This window comes from Bombina bombina, chromosome 1, assembly GCF_027579735.1.
Source record: "Bombina bombina isolate aBomBom1 chromosome 1, aBomBom1.pri, whole genome shotgun sequence".
NCBI classification, from domain to species: domain Eukaryota; kingdom Metazoa; phylum Chordata; class Amphibia; order Anura; family Bombinatoridae; genus Bombina; species Bombina bombina.
The window spans coordinates 1,540,802,009-1,540,821,826 of NC_069499.1; the positions used below are offsets into that span (position 1 = coordinate 1,540,802,009).

General features: G+C 37.7%; 1 protein-coding gene across 1 annotated transcript in view; it reads right to left on the reverse strand.

Annotated features, from left to right (window-relative positions):
• Positions 1–5,276: 5,276 nt before the first annotated feature.
• Positions 5,277–19,818, reverse strand: part of CACNA1G (calcium voltage-gated channel subunit alpha1 G) — a 686,261-nt gene continuing 671,719 nt past the window's right edge. Inside the window, exons 35-37 of the mRNA XM_053708713.1 lie at positions 19,611–19,788; positions 15,861–16,027; positions 5,277–9,722 (exon numbers count right to left, since the gene is read on the reverse strand). Of these exons, the coding sequence (XP_053564688.1) occupies positions 8,874–9,722; positions 15,861–16,027; positions 19,611–19,788 (1,194 nt within the window). The 3' untranslated portion in view covers positions 5,277–8,873. The remainder of the gene's footprint in view (positions 9,723–15,860; positions 16,028–19,610; positions 19,789–19,818) is intronic.

Here is a 19,818-nt window from a genome sequence, read left to right on the forward strand (position 1 = left end):
TCAACAGTCCTGTGTGGAAACAGCCATCGATTTTAGTAACGGTTGCTAAAATCATTTTCCTCTTACAAACAGAAATCTTCATCTCTTTTCTGTTTCAGAGTAAATAGTACATACCAGCACTATTTTAAAATAACAAACTCTTGATTGAAGAATAAAAACTACATTTAAACACCAAAAAACTCTAAGCCATCTCCGTGGAGATGTTGCCTGTACAACGGCAAAGAGAATGACTGGGGAAGGCGGAGCCTAGGAGGGATCATGTGACCAGCTTTGCTGGGCTCTTTGCCATTTCCTGTTGGGGAAGAGAATATCCCACAAGTAAGGATGACGCCGTGGACCGGACACACCTATGTTGGAGAAATAATTTGTTCAGGTTTCCTGTCCTTTTAATGTATAGAGAGATAGATTAGATTAGGAGGTCTGCTATCTCTGCATGCTTAGCCAATTTATTTGTTCTACTTTACCAGTCAAATCCCGAGGCACACACATGCAGAAAAATGTTACATCACCAGGCAAACACATATAGAGACTGTCACATTATCAGACAGAGACTGTCACATCACCACACACACAGATATTTGTCACATTATCAGACACACACATACAGGGACTGTTACATCACTAGGCACATACATATAGAGACTGTCTCATCACCAGACACACACATATAGGAACTGTCACATCACCAGATACCCACATATAGGGACTGTCACATCCCTAGAAACACAAATACAGTAACTGTCACATCACACACACATACAGAGACTGTCACATCACACACACATAGTGAAACTTTCATATTCATGAATCATAGAAAATACTGAGACATATATATTTTTATATATATATATATATATATATATATATATATATATATATATATATATATATATATATATATATATATATATATATATACAATACACGGAAGGGAACTGCACTCTCATACCGGACCGGGTACACATCCTATGACCCTGCAACATGCTCAGCCCTGGGTGCCACTGGCACTCACAGGAAGCTGTGCTGTCCCCAGAGCCACAAGCAGTTAACCCCAGACAGGTCTGGGTGCAAGAACCATAGGGAAAATTACAAAACAAATTAATACAACACACAGAGAAAACCCAGCACTCACTTACAAGCTCTCAGCTAAGATTTAAAAGCAAAAATGGAACGGTTAGTCACCGCATCTGGCCAAATGGGACAAGCTCAGGTACCACGTCAAGGTCCTCTCCAGTGAGTGCTGGGTTTTCTCTGTGTGTTGTATTAATTTGTTTTGTAATTTTCCCTATGGTTCTTGCACCCAGACCTGTCTGGGGTTAACTGCTTGTGGCTCTGGGGACAGCACAGCTTCCTGTGAGTGCCAGTGGCACCCAGGGCTGAGCATGTTGCAGGGTCATAGGATGTGTACCCGGTCCGGTATGAGAGTGCAGTTCCCTTCCGTGTATTGTATATGTCTAGGGTGATTACATATTCCTGTGCACCCTTTTTTTGTTTTCAGTTTGTTTGGATTTGAAAGCTTGCATTGTGTGGCTGTTTTAGGGTCTCAGGTATTGGAGAGGACCTTGACGTGGTACCTGAGCTTGTCCCATTTGGCCAGATGCGGTGACTAACCTTTCCATTTTTGCTTTTAAATCTTAGCTGAGAGCTTGTAAGTGAGTGCTGGGTTTTCTCTGTGTGTTGTATTAATTTGTTTTGTAATTTTCCCTATGGTTCTTGCACCCAGACCTGTCTGGGGTTAACTGCTTGTGGCTCTGGGGACAGCACAGCTTCCTGTGAGTGCCAGTGGCACCCAGGGCTGAGCATGTTGCAGGGTCATAGGATGTGTACCCGGTCCGGTATGAGAGTGCAGTTCCCTTCCGTGTATTGTATATGTCTAGGGTGATTACATATTCCTGTGCACCCTTTTTTTGTTTTCAGTTTGTTTGGATTTGAAAGCTTGCATTGTGTGGCTGTTTTAGGGTCTCAGGTATTGGAGAGGACCTTGACGTGGTACCTGAGCTTGTCCCATTTGGCCAGATGCGGTGACTAACCTTTCCATTTTTGCTTTTAAATCTTAGCTGAGAGCTTGTAAGTGAGTGCTGGGTTTTCTCTGTGTGTTGTATTAATTTGTTTTGTAATTTTCCCTATGGTTCTTGCACCCAGACCTGTCTGGGGTTAACTGCTTGTGGCTCTGGGGACAGCACAGCTTCCTGTGAGTGCCAGTGGCACCCAGGGCTGAGCATGTTGCAGGGTCATAGGATGTGTACCCGGTCCGGTATGAGAGTGCAGTTCCCTTCCGTGTATTGTATATGTCTAGGGTGATTACATATTCCTGTGCACCCTTTTTTTGTTTTCAGTTTGTTTGGATTTGAAAGCTTGCATTGTGTGGCTGTTTTAGGGTCTCAGGTATTGGAGAGGACCTTGACGTGGTACCTGAGCTTGTCCCATTTGGCCAGATGCGGTGACTAACCTTTCCATTTTTGCTTTTAAATCTTAGCTGAGAGCTTGTAAGTGAGTGCTGGGTTTTCTCTGTGTGTTATATATATATATATATATATATATATGTGTGTATGTGTGTGTGTGTGTGTGTGTGTGTGTGTGTGAATGCTCTATTAGAAAGTAATGCAATATGTATAATTCTCATTTAATTACATGGGGTAGATTACAAGTCGAGTGCAAAACTATTATCGCTATTGGACTAGATTACATGTGAAGCGGTAATTACCGCTCCTGCTCGCTAACACTGCTTCACTTCTGCTCTATGCGTAAACTGGGTAGTGCTCATATTACAATTTTAAACTATATATTTTTTGTTTGAGCGCTAACCCGACTTGCGAAAAGAGCAGAAGTTAGTATATTGCAATCGTGTTGACGTACTCTCCCATGGACTTTCATTGAGAGAGAAAAGTGGAAAAAAACTAACACCCATACTCGCACACTAACCCAAATCAACATAAGCCCCCTACTCTAATTAACCCCTAAACCTCCACATTGCCCATCACAAAGTCCTATTTATACGATTAACCCCTAAACTGCCACACACCCACATTGCAAAGTAACCTTCTACACTATTAACCCCTAAACCGCCACACCCCCACATCACAAAGTAACCTTCTACACTAGTAACCCCTAAACCACCACACAACCCCACTGCAAAGTAACCCACTAACATCTAAGCCCCCTAACTCAACATCCCCCAAAACAGACTAACCTTACCTTTACAAAAAAAATATACACCTGAAAAAGTAAAAAAAAAACAACAAAAGTTTTTTTGTTTTTTTTTTTAAATAACATTACTTAAAAAATAAAAAAACTAACAATATTTGACGAAAAAAACACTAAAAATACTTAAAAGGACACTGAAGTCAAAATAAACTTTTATGATTCAGATAGAGCAGCAGTTTCAAGACCCTTTCCAATTTACTTCCATTGCCAAATTTTGCACAATCTTTTTATATTCACACTTTCTGGGAACAAGATCCTACTGAGCATGTGCACAAGTTCACAGGGTATACTATACTAGTCTGTGATTGGCTAATAATGTCTGTCACATGATACAGGCCATAAAATGGGAGAAAAAATAAATTTGTCAAAAAAAATCTACTTCTTATTTTGAAATTCAGACTGAGTGCTATTGTATTGTCTTTTTATTATGTACTTGTTAATTATGTAATTCTATTGTGTTGAGTCGTCCTTTAAAAAATAAAAAAACTACTATTACTTAAAAAATAAATAAACCTAACATTACAACATTTTTTAAAAACTTCTGTTATAAAAAATAACAAACAAATTACCAAAGAAAAGAAACACTAAAAAATAAAACACCCCAAAATAAAAACAAAACTATTCTAACACTAGACTACAAATATAGCCCTTTAAAGTGCCTTTTGTAGGCATTTCCCTAAAATGTCTCAGCTCTTTATCTTAAAAAACCCTCTACCATTAAAGGGACACTGAACCCAAATTTTTTCTTTTGTGATTCAGATAGAGCATGCAATTTTAAGCAACTTTCTAATTTACTCCTATTATCAATTTTTCTTCATTCTCTTGCTATCTTTATTTGGAAAAGAAGACATCTAAGCTTTTTTTATGGTTCAGAACTGTGGACAGAACTTTTTTTATTGGTGGATGAATTTATCCGCCAATCAGCAAGAACAACCCAGGTTGTTTACCAAAAATGGGCCGGCATCTAAACTTACATTCTTGCATTTCAAATAAAGATACCAAGAGAATGAATAAAATGTTATAATAGGAGTAAATTAGAAAGTTCCTTAAAATTGCATGCTGTATCTGAATCATGAATGAACAAATTTGGGTTCAGTGTCCCTTTAAGAAGAAGATGGCTGAAGACCGCCACCGCGATGAAGATAAGATAAGTTTGTTTTTAAAGGTAAGGTTAGTTTTTTGGGGGGAAACTTTGGGGGGGTTTAGGTTAGGGTTATTTTTCCGGTAAGTTTTTATTTTATTTTTAAAGGTAAGGTTAGTCTGTTTTGGGGTAACTTTGGGGTTTTTAGGTTAGGGGGTTTAGATCTTAGTGGATTACTTTGCAGTGAGGGTGTGTGGTGGTTTAGAGGTTAATAGTGTAGAAGGTTACTTTGCGTTGTGGGGGGGCGATTTAGGGGTTAATAGTGTAGAAGGTTACTTTGCAATGGTGAGTGTGGTGGTTTAGGGGTTAATAGTGTAGGTTACTTTGCAATGTGGGAACGGGGCGGTTTAACGGTTAATAGTGTAGTCTAACCTCCGTAAAAACTTTTAAGGTTGTGTAAAAAGTTTGAGAGTATATTACTGCTCAATGCTGCCCATAGAAAATATGGGGAGCATAAATTAACGTGAGTTAGTGCAAATAAAATCGCTGTAATTTAAACAGTGTGCCACTTGTAATATTGATTTGAGAGTAAACAACACCGCAATCGTGCAATCAGGTTTAAAAAATAATATATAAGCACTCGAGTGAAAGTCTAGCGTGTGAAAATCTGGATCTCAAATAGTGCAGGTGCGTTAAAACCCTCACAGCTGTTGGGGAACGCTAAAAAACTCATGTCAACTATTGCCCGAGGAAGTTAAAGGTGTGCTAAGCGAAGGTAAAATAGTGTAGTTCTTCACTAACTTTTAAGCTATGATTTAAATATACAGTATGTTAACAACACAGCACACCTACGTGCATACATACACAAGCATACATATGTACACACACACACATATATCCTACACACATATATACATAGCTACAAATACACGCACATACTTATACATCTTTGAGCCCTTCCCAATCCAGCACCTGATCATATACCATATCCTTTTTAATCAATTTATTTCAATAAATAAACCTTTATTTTACAAGTAATATGTAAATGTTAGTGAAATACTTTAATTGAATATGCTATACATGTGTTTCGCTTTGCATATATCCAAGCATTAACACTTTACTTCAAGTCTCCAAAAGAACTAAGTTCAACACATAACTTAGCACTTGTAATATGTGCGATAATAGCACTATCACTTCAAAGTATAGGGTGCAGAAAAAAATGAAGATTTTCTGGTAAACCATTTTTTGCTATTTACTTGTAATAGATTTGTATACCAGATATTTAAACTTGATATATGCACATGATATAACATTTAATTTCATAATAAAGCGTAGTTTCCAGATGAAATTGAATAAAAATGAAATTTTCCATGTAAATCTCCCAGAGCGATTTAATGAAACAAATAATTTATCCTTTTTTTTTTTTTTTTTTTTTTTTTTTTTTTTTTTTACTGGTTGCTTTTTCACTCACTTCTCCAAGTGATTAAATTATTTATTGCTGAGTCACATTAAGAAATACTGGTTAAATGTACACCTAAACAAATATGCAAATGACATTTAGTATAATACCAGAAGTAATCTCAGTAATGGAATGATTTGAATACAGTACTAATATTTAACTAGAATATTTTTAAGCAGGATTGTTTGATTATACAAGTACATCAGTGTAGTCGGATAACCATTTTCATTTGGAGCAGTTAGGAGGTGTGGAGTGGTTGAGTAAATGTTTGGTGGAGAGTTCTATGTGATATTAATAAAATTTGTTTCATTGTTCACATATTCAACTGATGTGGTAGCTCTCCCCTATTCTCGAAACATTATCAGGGTAATAAAGAACTAACAGGTAACAGGATTGATTTGCTAAAAAAATTTGCTTCATAAAGTTTATTGAATGGAACAAACTGCTATTGTAGGGGTTTGTGTTTCCTCATGGCTGAAGCATGGTCATAATAACCAGTATGCGTTTTAAATTAAGCAAGTGATAATGGCTACTAGCATTTTGTTGTAGGTTTGACCACAATTAGGGGTTTTTTTGCAAGTAGTTTTTTTTTTTAAATGGATAATTTAAAAGCTTACTTAGGCCGTATTTACATTGTTTTTTACAATCAGGAGTTGTAAAGCGCTAATAATCGTGTATCCAGTAACATTTTACACCCAGTTTACATAGTTTTGCATTACGTTTTACCAGCTCACAAAAAACTCATCAGGTGTTAAGCTCAAATCACCTATCTTACCCTTAGTTTTGACTATTGCAAGACATAATTGCTTTTGTATAGTCCGTAGGTGGTGGGGGGGGGGGGTGAGCAGGAAAACAGAACTACCAAACACAACATTGAGAAATAGAGTTTAGCAAATACCTTATTGCAATCATTCTTTTATTTCATACTTGGATTTTCCGGATTGTATAGTAGGCTCATATTTAGGAATGTGTTTCTCCATGATTGTGCATTTAGTATTTGCCATTCAATTTTGTTTGTTTAAAAGCCAGATCTTCTTACAGTTATATAAATGCAGCAAAGAGAAAACGTGTTCTGTACAGTGAGAGTGAGGTTTTGAAATAACAATCCTTAAAGGGACATGTAATCCAAAATTTGTCTTTTATGATTCAGATACAGCATGCAATTTCTAATTTACTTCTATTGTCAAATTTTCTTTGTTCTCTTCATATCTTTTGTTGAAAAAACTCAGGAGCATGCACTTGTCTGGATCACTATATGAAAGCAGTTTTGCACATTTTTAACTCTGTTTTCTCACTGGGGCCACAAAGATTAGTGTAGAGGGCCTCATGAGGCCCTGGGGCCTCCAGTTGGCCATACCTGTTCTACGGTATATGATTTCCTGCACTGTTTATATTGTTTTTAGATGAAAACCTCACCAAATAAAAATGGATTTTTTTTAAAAAAAATACTTCAAAAAAATATAAAAAGTTAATGAAATATAATCATGCTCAGTATACCCATCATACCTATATACAAATGGACTTCAAATTGTTTAAAACTTCTCAGGATAGTTTCATTTTACCCATGCAAACAATCTTTTCCTTAGCTGTACACAGGGATTTGGTTGTGGGTATACTGTCACACTATTTTACCTGTTCTTTATGCCTTAACATCTCCTCTTGTTAGCAGTAAGTTTTGATCAAGGTTCATCAGGGGTTAAACGATACTTTGTATAATGTAAATGTGGTACTAATTCTCCTTTAGTGCTTACCACTGATTTCAATAGATGCAGATTGTAAGCCGTGGACAAGATTAAGGAAGCACAATGCGAGAAAATCAGCGTAAACTGGTGAAGGATATTTAGGGCCTGATATTCAAAACCTCGCTGCTCAGGTGAGATATTCTAAGTCGATACAGTGAGGCTCATAAAAAAAATGTAGAAACACAAATTTTATCTTGAGAAATGTTTATGTTACTTTGTAGTTTTCTATATGTGAAACAGAGACTCATACATTACAATACAAGGTCTAAAAATAATCCCAAATATTTTATGTGATTTCCTTCCATGCCGGCAAAGTTTTGAATATCAGGCCCTAAGTGTCAAACAGGAAAAACTAACACTTTACAACAGACGATATATTATTAATGGCAGCTGCAAACATGGTCTTAGTTAGCTATATTCACTTGTTAATGGGCAAATATAATGGATACTGATGTCTGAATGAGGAACAAATGTGCAATCCAAACAAAATATCTAATGGTGGTGTGTACCTGTTATAATTTTGTTGGAACCTCTAGAGCAAGAGGCATCCACACTTTTTTTGTAATGACAGCCAGTTGCCAATCACTAAGAGCAGGAATAGCAGTGGTTATACATTGTGTAAACCCTGCTGCCTTCTAAGAAACACATAACTTTAATGTACCTTTACATTTTATAAAATGGTACCAGGGTCCCATGAATATTTGTTATTTATCACCAATTTTTATGAACACATTAGCAATCAGTATTGATGTTAGTAATAACGGCTGCTGTAGAGCTCGAAACCATCTCAGATATTCCTGGATTGTCACACTTCGACAGCTGTGTTTCAATGTCCATCATGTAGTTTTCCCTTTCCAATAAATGTCCCAGTTTCCAAAGTGAATCCAGGAACCTCCTAAACTCCACCCACTGTGTACAATGTATTTTTGATGTATTTGCACCTCTAGATAATTGCATTAGGCCCCACACATGAAGCATTAGAAGCAACATTTGGGTGTTAAATTATTTATATATAATTTATCAAACTTTAATTTGATAATAATTGTAATTTCTGGGACTAAAATTAGCCAATATTCATTGTTTATTACCTTCTAATGCAGCCCGATCTATAAGCTACAAAAATATAGGTTCCATAATAATTTCAGAACTCACCAAAAAACAGATATGCCAATAAATTTATTTAATAAAAATATTGTACATATTGAGTTCTCTTGTAATCTCTAACTAAACAAAAATGAAAATCATTTTGGAAAATTGTATTGCTATTGTCTGAGAACAATGTTCAAGTATTCTCCAAGAGCTGCCAGGTTAAAAGTTTTTCCTTTAATATTTTACCCCAAATAAACAGCTCATTTCTTTATTGTAAGATTTGGCACCCACGCATAAGTCAGTGTTTTAATTCAATTGTGTCAATAGAAAATTTGTCAACAGTTATTAAATTGGTCAACGGTGAGGGTGACCTGTCCGGAATGAAAGTGTTGACAATATTGGGGAGTTCCTTAGAATCCAAAGAATAGGACTGTCTTCTTAAGGTATCAGAATTTGAGTATGGGGATCCTGAGGTTTCTCCAGCGGGAAAAAGTTCTTGTTCTTGGATTTTTTTGCATGTACATACAGGGCTGTGTCCTTCAGTCCTCTGCATCACTTGCAAATCATCACTTTCATTAAATATCTGACTAATAAATCCACAGGAACGTGAAGCAGGATGATGATGAATAGCATTTTCCATAGAACCAATTTCTATAGAATGTCTTCTGGGATCATCCAACCAAGAAGTCGTCTTTTTAAGAACACCATGAGTATCTACACTGTAGAATTTTTTCATGTCCTGTAAAACAACATTGCTGCTATTTCCCAGTTTTAGCTTCTGGCGTAATGTGTATGCAGCAGAATACACACTCAAAGCTTTACATGTTCTTGGGTCAAAATGCTTTTGGCAGAATGGCATGTTTATCAAATCATGCCCATGTGGTACAGTTGGTTTATCACTGAGAGGCTTTACATGTGTTTGAGGAACATCTGAGCACATAAAAATATTGCACTTCTCATGAACATGTTGAGTGTGAACAATAGGTTGCTCCAGCTTACAGGGCATGTTCTCGTGTTCCTGTTGCTTATTGACAGGTACAGAAACTTGGCAGACTGGTATGTTTATGATGGGCTTCTCTGTGACACTATCCTGTTCATCTTCCTTGCCATCGAAGGACATTTCAAAAGAGTCATTTCTGATTGCCTCCTAAAACAGATACAAATTCCAAATGTCAACTTTAAAATGTCGGTTCTTTTACAACAACTGTTAGAGAGACTATTTAAGACAATAAAAATTACTGTAAATATTTATCTTGCAAATTAATTATCATGGTTCTGCTCCTTCCTTGTGTCTTCTACTGTCTACTTATCTATTGGTTCCCATTGTCCTTTGCTACCATGTTTGCCCCTTTCTATCCCCTATGCATTGTTTTTCACTTGTCTTCTGCTTCCCTTTGACTACTCTTCCTTTCTAATTTCTCCCTTAATATCTTCCATTTCCCTTGCTTTTTACATGCCCTGCAAGCATTGTTCACTACCACCTTTGCCCTCATCCTTTCCCCTTGTGCTTCTTCCACTATTTGCCTCTCACCCCATTCCCAGTTATTCCCCATGACATTAGCATTTTTATTCAAATTTTAAAAGCTGGATATTGTTTTCTGCAGAAAGGAAAGTAGAAAATACATTCATAAAGAGGTAAACATTAAGAAGAGGAGGAGAAACCCTGAGTTATGCAGTGAGGAGCACAAAAAGACCCGCAGGTATTATTTGAGTTGACCTGAATTCTGGAATATTTGATACGAATGTTTACTGCATATCCTAGAAGATCAACAGATATTACGTCAACAAATCAATAGTCGCCTGTGAATGTTGTCATGGGGCAATATCAGTGGCTACATTTAATAAACAAATGTCTTTTATGACAACAAAAACAGTACCTTTGTACTATTATGCAATGATATACAGACATGTCTTTCCCTTTGTTTATATTAACACATTCACTATAATCAATAGTATAACATTCTTTTCTCCCTTCTGGAATTCACAAGTATGTATCCTCTTCTGACCTAATATCTCTATACTAAATTAATATCAGTCTATTTAATACCACATCTTTCTCTCTGTCTAATTTCTCTTGAATATAGGTAGACTTAATTATGGGTAAACTTGATTGGCCTTTTAGGTTCTTATCTACCGTCAAATTCTATGTTTCTATGTTTCTTTCTTTATCTATTCTATGTCTCTTTATTGTTTGTTCAGTTATTTTTTTCACCAAGTTTGTATGTTTAAACCTATCTCTGTTTCATCTATCTCCTTGTAGTCTCTATTAAGTACAACACAAAAATACACAATTTGTCATATGCACTGTTATCAGGCAAGAGGAGGAAAATAACAAAATGAATTCCTCTGATTGAAGTATTAAAGGAAAGTATAAACTCATATTTACTTTGCGACAATCAGCTTAACCTCTTAATGACCAAGGACGTGTCAGGCACATCTTCCAAAAATTGTCAGTTAATGACCAAGGACGTGCCTGACATGTCCTCTGGGGTTTGAAGCGCTGGAAGTGATCATTATCGCTTCCAGGCGCTTTCAGGGTATTGCAGTGATGCCTCGATATTGAGGCATCACTGCAATATCCTTTTTAACCACCATAGATGGTGCCGATCGTTGGTGGGTGGGAACCATAGCAGGGAGGTGGGTGGGCGGCCTATCCTTGGTTCACTTCCTTATCCTGTTTGTCCATAGTGCAAGCATTGGGGGCGGGAGCGCGTGGGGGGTTGCGTGCGCGTGCCACATTACCATTAAATTGCATTGAATTGTAGGGAGGAGGGAGTGGGAGGGGGTGAGTGGGAGGGTGAAATCAATGTTGGGCAAGGGATCTGGGAGGGGGGTAGGGTATTGAGGGGGGGCAGCTACACTACAGAAAATTGGGGTTTTATTTATTTTAAAAAAAGGATTATTTATTTAACAAACTGGGTACTTAAGATGGTGGTGACAATTGTGAGGTGGGGGAGTGAAGAGAGCTGTTTGAGGGGGGTCAGGGAGGGATCAGGGGGTGGGATTTGTCGGGTGGAAGGTTGATCTCTACACTAAAGCTACAATCAACCCTATAATCTTCCTAATTCACCCCTTCACTGCTGGCACAATACAAGTGTGGTGCGCAGCGGCATTTAGCGGCCTTCTAATTACCAAAAAGCAAAAAAGCCATATATGTCTGCTATTTCTGAACAAAGGGGATCCCAGAGAAGCATTTACAACCATCTGTGCCATAATTGCACAAGCTGTTTATAAATAATTTCAGTGAGAAACCAAGTTTGTGAAAAAGTGAAAAAAAAAATTTATTTGATCGCATTTGGCGGTGAAATGGTGGCATGAAATATACCAAAATGGGCCTAGATCAATACTTTGGGTTGTCTACTACACTACACTAAAGCTAAAATTAACTATACAAGCTCCCTAATTTACCCCTTTACTGCTTTGCATAATACACGTGTGGTGCGCAGCGGCATTTAGCGGCCTTCTAATTACCAAAAAGTAATGCCAAAGCCATAAATGTCTGATATTTCTGAACAAAGGGGGTCCCAGAGAAGCATTTACAACCATTTGTGCCAAAATTGCATAAGTTGTTTGTTCGTAAATAATTTCAGTGAGAAACCTAAAGTTTGTGAAAAAGTGTGTGAAAAAGTGTGTGAAAAAGTGAACGATTTTTTTTATTTGATTGCATTTGGCGGTAAAATGGTGGCATGAAATATACCAAAATGGGCCTAGATCAATACTTTGGGGCCTATCAAATGTCTTGCGGACCTGATCCGACAGTGCGGATCAGGTCCACAAGACATCGCTGAATGCGGAGAGCAATACGCTCTCCGTATTCAGCATTGCACCAGCAGCTCACAAGAGTTGCTGGTGCAACGCCGCCCCCTGCAGACTCGCGGCCATGGGCCGCCAGCAAGGGGTGTCAATTCCGGCGATTCCTGTCCGGCAGCTCAGAGCAGGGGGACAGGGTTATGGAGCAGCAGTCTTTGTGACGCTGCTCCATAACTTGTTTTTCTGGCGAGTCTGAAGACTCGCCAGAAACAAGGGCCGTCAAGCTCCGTTCGGAGCTTGATAAATAGGCCCCTTTGGGTTGTTTACTAAAACAAAATATTTACATGTGAAGGGATATTCAGGGATTCCTGCCAGATATCAGTGTTCCAATGTAACTATAGCTAATTTTGAAAAAAAATAAATGGTTTGGAAATAGCAAAGTGCTACTTGTACTTATTGCCCTATAACTTGCAAAAAAAGCAAAGAACATGTAAACATTGGGTATTTCTAAACTCAGGACACAATTTAGAAACTATTTAGCATAGATTTTTTATGGTGGTTGCAGATGTGTAACAGATTTGGGGGGTCAAAGTTAGAAAAAGTGATTTTTTTTTTCATCATATTTTATAATTTTTTTTATAGTAAATTACATGATATGATTAAAATAATGTTATCCATTTAAAGTCCATTTAGTGGTGAGAAAAACGGTATATAATATGTGTGGGTACAGTAAATGAGCAAGAGGAAAATTACAGCTAAACACAAACACTGCAGAAATGTAAAAATAGCCCTGGTCCCGAACGGTCAGAAAATTGAAAAGTGCTCTGGTCACTAAGGGGTTAAAGGGACATGAAACGCCAATTTTTTTCTTTCATGATTTAGGTAGAACATACAATTTTAAACAACTTTCCACTTTGTATTATCAAATTTGTTTTGTTCTCTTTGTATCATTTGTTGAACGAGCAGCAATGCACCACTGATTTCTAACTGAACACATGGGCGAGCCAATGACAGTTGGTGTATATATATATATATATATATATATGCAGCCACTAGGTTCTTCACTGCTCCTAAACTTACCTAGACAAACTTATCCGCAAAGGATAACAAGAGAAGGAAGAAAAGAAAATAATAGAAGTAAATTGAAAAGTTGTTTAAAAATGTATGCTCTGTCTAAATCATGAATATCTAAATATGACTTTACTGTCCCTTTAAATGTTGCAGATTATTATGTTTGGTGGCTTTTCCTTAAAGGGACAGTCAACACTCGAGATAACAGTATCCGATATTTAAAAATAAAAAACGAAGATCCGCCTGCCCCTTTTGTCTTACCTACTTCCTTCTCCTAGTAATCATCATCGATAACTTCTATAATATGATGTAAATATGGCAGCCTAACTCCCCCCACCGTTACGTAGCTACCTTCTTCTTCAAATGATCAGCAGATCAGAACCCAATCCTCGGTCAGAAATTGCAAGTGCGCGCAGGCGGATCTTCGGTTTTTATTTTTAAATATCGGATACTGTTATCTCGAGTGTTGACTGTCCCTTTAATTATATAGAACATACACACTTGTACTGGGATGACTTATGCTTTAACTGCTTTAAAATAGCTGAAGTATACCGGCTTAGGGTTTGAAGTTTTGTACATTGACACTACAAGTTTTTTCTTTTCAATTTTCTCTGCTAGGTCACTAAATCTCATTCATGTTTTTTTTCAGTATTTGATCCAGGGTCAATCTCTGTAAAGGCTGATGTACAGAGGAAAATAAAGACTTGGGGCCTGAGCAGGGGTCAGGTTGAGCAGGAACGCATGAGAACGGAGTTCCTGCACTATTTTTGCAGGAGGAACTAAGTTCCCTCTGGACAGAGAACAGAAACACTTTGGTAAACACTGCTGCTGCTGGTGGGAGGAGATGGAGCACAGTCTTGTTAGAGGCATAGTGAGATCCCCTAGTAATGGGCAGTAATACTTCCTACAATACACTAAATGTAAGACTGTAAGCGGTCCTGCTGTGTTATCACCCATGTTATGAATATTATCTTTATTATCTTTTATTACAAATGGTGCTTACATTTCTGTGTAGATTGCTCTGGGGTTATTTAGCTCCCCTCAGCAACAACAGGACTATTGCACCTTAAATGGGTGAGACTCTGTGACAGAGGAGGATTCTCAGGCCCAAAGGCAACCATTCAACCCTTCATTGGATTTAATTTGCTTTCATTAACCAAAGTGTATAGATTATATACATATAAATACAGTGTGTGTGTATGTACGTGTATGTATGTGTATATATATAAAAAAAACAATATTAATTGTGAGGGAGGGTGGAAGTCTTGGTGAGTTCCCACACTTTTTTTTGTAGGACTTGACCCATGGGCCTGAGGATATAAGCTCTCTGCTCTGGTGAATATATGTAATACGTCTCCTCAGTACTACTATGACCCTCAAGAATTTTAAAAAGGCAAATCTCAATATGCAGGTTCAGGGTGTAACGGGGAGACACCTATATTACAATATAATGCTCTAAAAAAGCCCTAAAAAGATCTTACATGATTTCTCTACTTGCCTGCGAGTGGTCCCACCATTGGCTTCAGCTTATATAAGCCAATGACTAATAATAAGAACAGCTCACATATTTTTTCTATCTCCTCACTGTCTATGCGTACTTATGTACATTCTTTGAACCAGATTATAAACAGCATGCAAATTTTTTTTTTTGCTCAAGTTAAAATTTTAGTCAGCTGGATTTGCGCACGGATTACAAATTGAAATAAAAATTTACGGCACAAGCAAAAGACTCAGGCGCGATAACTTCAGGACTTTAGATATTGCAACTGAGCTAACTTCTTGTTCCCTTGACTTCTATGGGGCACTATGCAAAAATAAAGCCTGAACATTAGAATTTCAAGTATTTCTTTAAAAAACACAAACAAACATATTCAAATGTATTAAAAACTTATATTGCGTGTTTCAAGCAATTTCACTGGGAAGGGCTCAAAAGTGTGTGTGTGTATATGTATATATATATATATATCTATATATATATATATATATATATATATACCAAAGAAGAAACAGCCGACAAGCTCTTCAGCAGATAAAAATAATTCATTACATACCCTGGAACAGAGAAAAGTCTTTGCCATTGGTGCTCGGTGGTCACATGGAGCAATTTGTCCAATTGGGAACCGACTGAAGCAGGAAGCAGGAGGCATTGAATGGGGTGGGTGTTGTATGCGAGGGTGAGTGGTATCAGTGGCTATGGAAGATGAAGCTTTCAGTCTGAACATCCAGAAGAGTGTGGACCAGGAATCAAGGCCCCGTGCTATCATTAGCGCACCACTTGTAATTTGGCCCTTCTTGTTCGAGCTATAGTTTCTCTCTATTTGCTCACTAATCTTTTCTGTTTACCTCTCCTCCTCTCATGCTTTATATACATACCAGACATACACATTTCCTTATTCAAATAAATTGAGGAACATAAGGCCCCAAGTGATTACTAATTATGAAAATTCACAAAAAAGTTCATCACCTGTCTCCGCAACATTCTATGTGCAGATGGTGACCGCAGTGGAGCTGGGAGCTTGGGTATGTCAGAGCTTAACTTAGTTTCTGGTCTTGTAAGTTGAGTTACACTTTGTGGCACTTGTAAAAGGGAAGTAATGTCACTCGGTTGAGACTGCACAGAAGTCCTGGAACCTGGAAAAAATGACAGAGGAAAACAATATATAAATCTCTCCCAGCATCTCTTGTATCTCAATGCAACACAAATTCAAAGAGAGGGTGACATTTTCTAAAATTGTGTATTTTTGCAAACAATTCTCCTCTCCTATACACCACTCCTTAGCCCGAAACTCTTCCGACGTAGATGCTCTTTCATCAGAAGTAAAACTTCCCCAGTACCTTTGGCACCCAGGCTTGTCTGAAATTGTGAAATGCTAGGATTTACCAGTGGAACAGTCATGAAGTATATTGGCTAAAATCACCTCAGTGATAAAACAGCATTTTGTCGTGGGCAGCCTGAGGCGCTTGGAGCGGCGAACGCTGCAGACAAATAGCATACTTCATGACTTAAAGTCCCCTTTATTTGCTGCACTGGTAAATCCTAGCCAATGAGAAACAAAAGAAAGTGCATATCAGCCAATGAGAAACAAAAGGAAGTGCATATTAGCCAATAAGTAACAAAGGATGGGCATATCAGCCAATAACCACAAGTAGGATATAAACAATTGATAATACTGTATTAGTTTCTAGTTAGCCTGGCAGATGAATTTAGGATGGATTGGAGGGGAGAGAGGCAGGAGAGAGGGAGGCCAGTTAGTAAGTTGTTACAGTAGTCAAGTCGGGAAATTACCAGGGAGTGGATTAGCTGTTTAGTAGTTTCAGCACTCAGAAACGGACGAACTTTGGAGATATTGTGTAGGTGGTTGCGGCAGGATGAAGAGAGCAGTTGGATGTGGGGAATGAAGGACAGATTTGAGTCAAGCGTGACTCCGAGGCAGCGGACTTGGGGTGATGGGGAGATAGTGGTGCCACCAACAGTGATAGAAAAATTAGAAACTGGAGTAGAGTTAGAGGGGGCATTAAAAAAACAACTAATACAAACAAGGTTGTGTGGTTTTCACGCAGCCTTTTTTACACAAACTCTACTGTATTGCCTGGTTTATAGATCTTTCCCTAATTGTTCTTCACAGAAGAAAGAGATAAATGTGAAACTATTTCAAACATGACAGCGCTCATTATTTTATAGAATCTAGAGCACTTTATAGAAACTAAACTTTTACACTTACATCATCAATATTTAAACAACTACTATAATGGTAAAAAACACATCTACATATTATTCCAAAGCTTATCTCTACTTTAAATAAATTATTATACCTAGCGTGCATTTACTGTACAATAACAAACCAATAAATGTACCACCAAATACTGAATTCTTTGGTTATACAGGGAGTGCAGAATAATTAGGCAAGTTGTATTTTTGAGGATTAATTTTATTATTGAACAACAACCATGTTCTCAATGAACCCAAAAAACTCATTAATATCAAAGCTGAATAGTTTTGGAAGTAGTTTTTAGTTTGTTTTTAGTTATAGCTATTTTAGGGGGATATCTGTGTGTGCAGTTGACTATTACTGTGCATAATTATTAGGCAACTTAACAAAAAACAAATATATACCCATTTCAATTATTTATTTTTACCAGTGAAACCAATATAACATCTCAACATTCACAAATATACATTTCTGACATTCAAAAACAAAACACAAACAAATCAGTGACCAATATAGCCACCTTTCTTTGCAAGGACACTCAAAAGCCTGCCATCCATGGATTCTGTCAGTGTTTTGATCTGTTCACCATCAACATTGCGTGCAGCAGCAACCACAGCCTCCCAGACACTGTTCAGAGAGGTGTACTGTTTTCCCTCCTTGTAAATCTCACATTTGATGATGGACCACAGGTTCTCAATGGGGTTCAGATCAGGTGAACAAGGAGGCCATGTCATTAGATTTTCTTCTTTTATACCCTTTCTTGCCAGCCACGCTGTGGAGTACTTGGACGCGTGTGATGGAGCATTGTCCTGCATGAAAATCATGTTTTTCTTGAAGGATGCAGACTTCTTCCTGTACCACTGCTTGAAGAAGGTGTCTTCCATAAACTGGCAGTAGGACTGGGAGTTGAGCTTGACTCCATCCTCAACCCTAAAAGGCCCCACAAGCTCATCTTTGATGATACCAGCCCAAACCAGTACTCCACCTCCACCTTGCTGGCGTCTGAGTCGGACTGGAGCTCTCTGCCCTTTACCAATCCAGCCACGGGCCCATCCATCTGGCCCATCAAGACTCACTCTCATTTCATCAGTCCATAAAACCTTAGAAAAATCAGTCTTGAGATATTTCTTGGCCCAGTCTTGACATTTCAGCTTGTGTGTCTTGTTCAGTGGTGGTCGTCTTTCAGCCTTTCTTACCTTGGCCATGTCTCTGAGTATTGCACACCTTGTGCTTTTGGGCACTCCAGTGATGTTGCAGCTCTGAAATATGGCCAAACTGGTGGCAAGTGGCATCTTGGCAGCTGCACGCTTGACTTTTCTCAGTTCATGGGCAGTTATTTTGCGCCTTGGTTTTTCCACACGCTTCTTGCGACCCTGTTGACTATTTTGAATGAAACGCTTGATTGTTCGATGATCACGCTTCAGAAGCTTTGCAATTTTAAGAGTACTGCATCCCTCTGCAAGATATCTCACTATTTTTGACTTTTCTGAGCCTGTCAAGTCCTTCTTTTGACCCATTTTGCCAAAGGAATGGAAGTTGCCTAATAATTATGCACACCTGATATAGGGTGTTGATGTCATTAGACCACACCCCTTCTCATTACAGAGATGCACATCACCTAATATGCTTCATTGGTAGTAGGCTTTCGAGCCTATATGGCTTGGAGTAAGACAACATGCATAAAGAGGATGATGTGGTCAAAATACTCATTTGCCTAATAATTCTGCACTCCCTGTATATGGAGGTAGTGATTTTGATGCTTGTTACGTGGCTACTTTATGTTATGTCTACAGGCTACGGTGGGTGTAAAACGTGGGTGTAAAAACGTCTAGGATATAGTGTTATCATATCTTCTGATGAAGGCAGTAACGCACTGACCCCTCCCCTTTTATTAAAAGTATCTGCCAATTTCATACCTGATACTCTGGGTAAACACTGCTTTATGTGTATTAAACAGAATACACAGGGATTAAATAAATAAGCACCACACAGAATTAGCAACTGTGATGATTAATGATAGGCTGAATGATGATTCATTCCTTTAGTTAAAACTTGCCTCTTAATCAGAGGTTTAAATTACACAACACTTCTCTAATATGTTACTATAAAAGTGTAATTAAGGTAGACCTGTCTACTTTATGTTCTACATAAACTAATAGCCAGGCTTGTAGGTAGATAGACAGACATAAATTAACAGATAGGTACAGACAATGATAGTTAGATAGATAAGAGATATATAGATATATAGATATATAGATAGATAGACAGATAGATAGGATATAAATAGATAGATAAGATAAATAGATACATATAGATAAATAGATAGATAGATAGATAGGATATAGATAGATAGGGATAGATAAGATATAGATAGATAAGATATAGATAGATAGATAGTTAGATAGAAAGGGATAGGTAAGATAAGATATAGATAGATAGATAAGATATAAATAGATAGCTAGATAGATATATAGATAGATAGAAGCCAATGAGATACTCCATACCTGCTTCCTGGCAGCTGGAGTTCCTCTGTGTCCTGCAGTCCGCACATGAGTCCGCCGTCCGCAGCATGTAACTGTCATTTGGCAGAGAGTGTGTCCGACACACCGAAGGTTTTTTTACACAAAGCAAATTATTACGTTCTTCAAATGTCTCAGATACTTTTCCCTGAGAATGTCGGGTCTAAAAGTAACAGAAAATGTCATATCACAT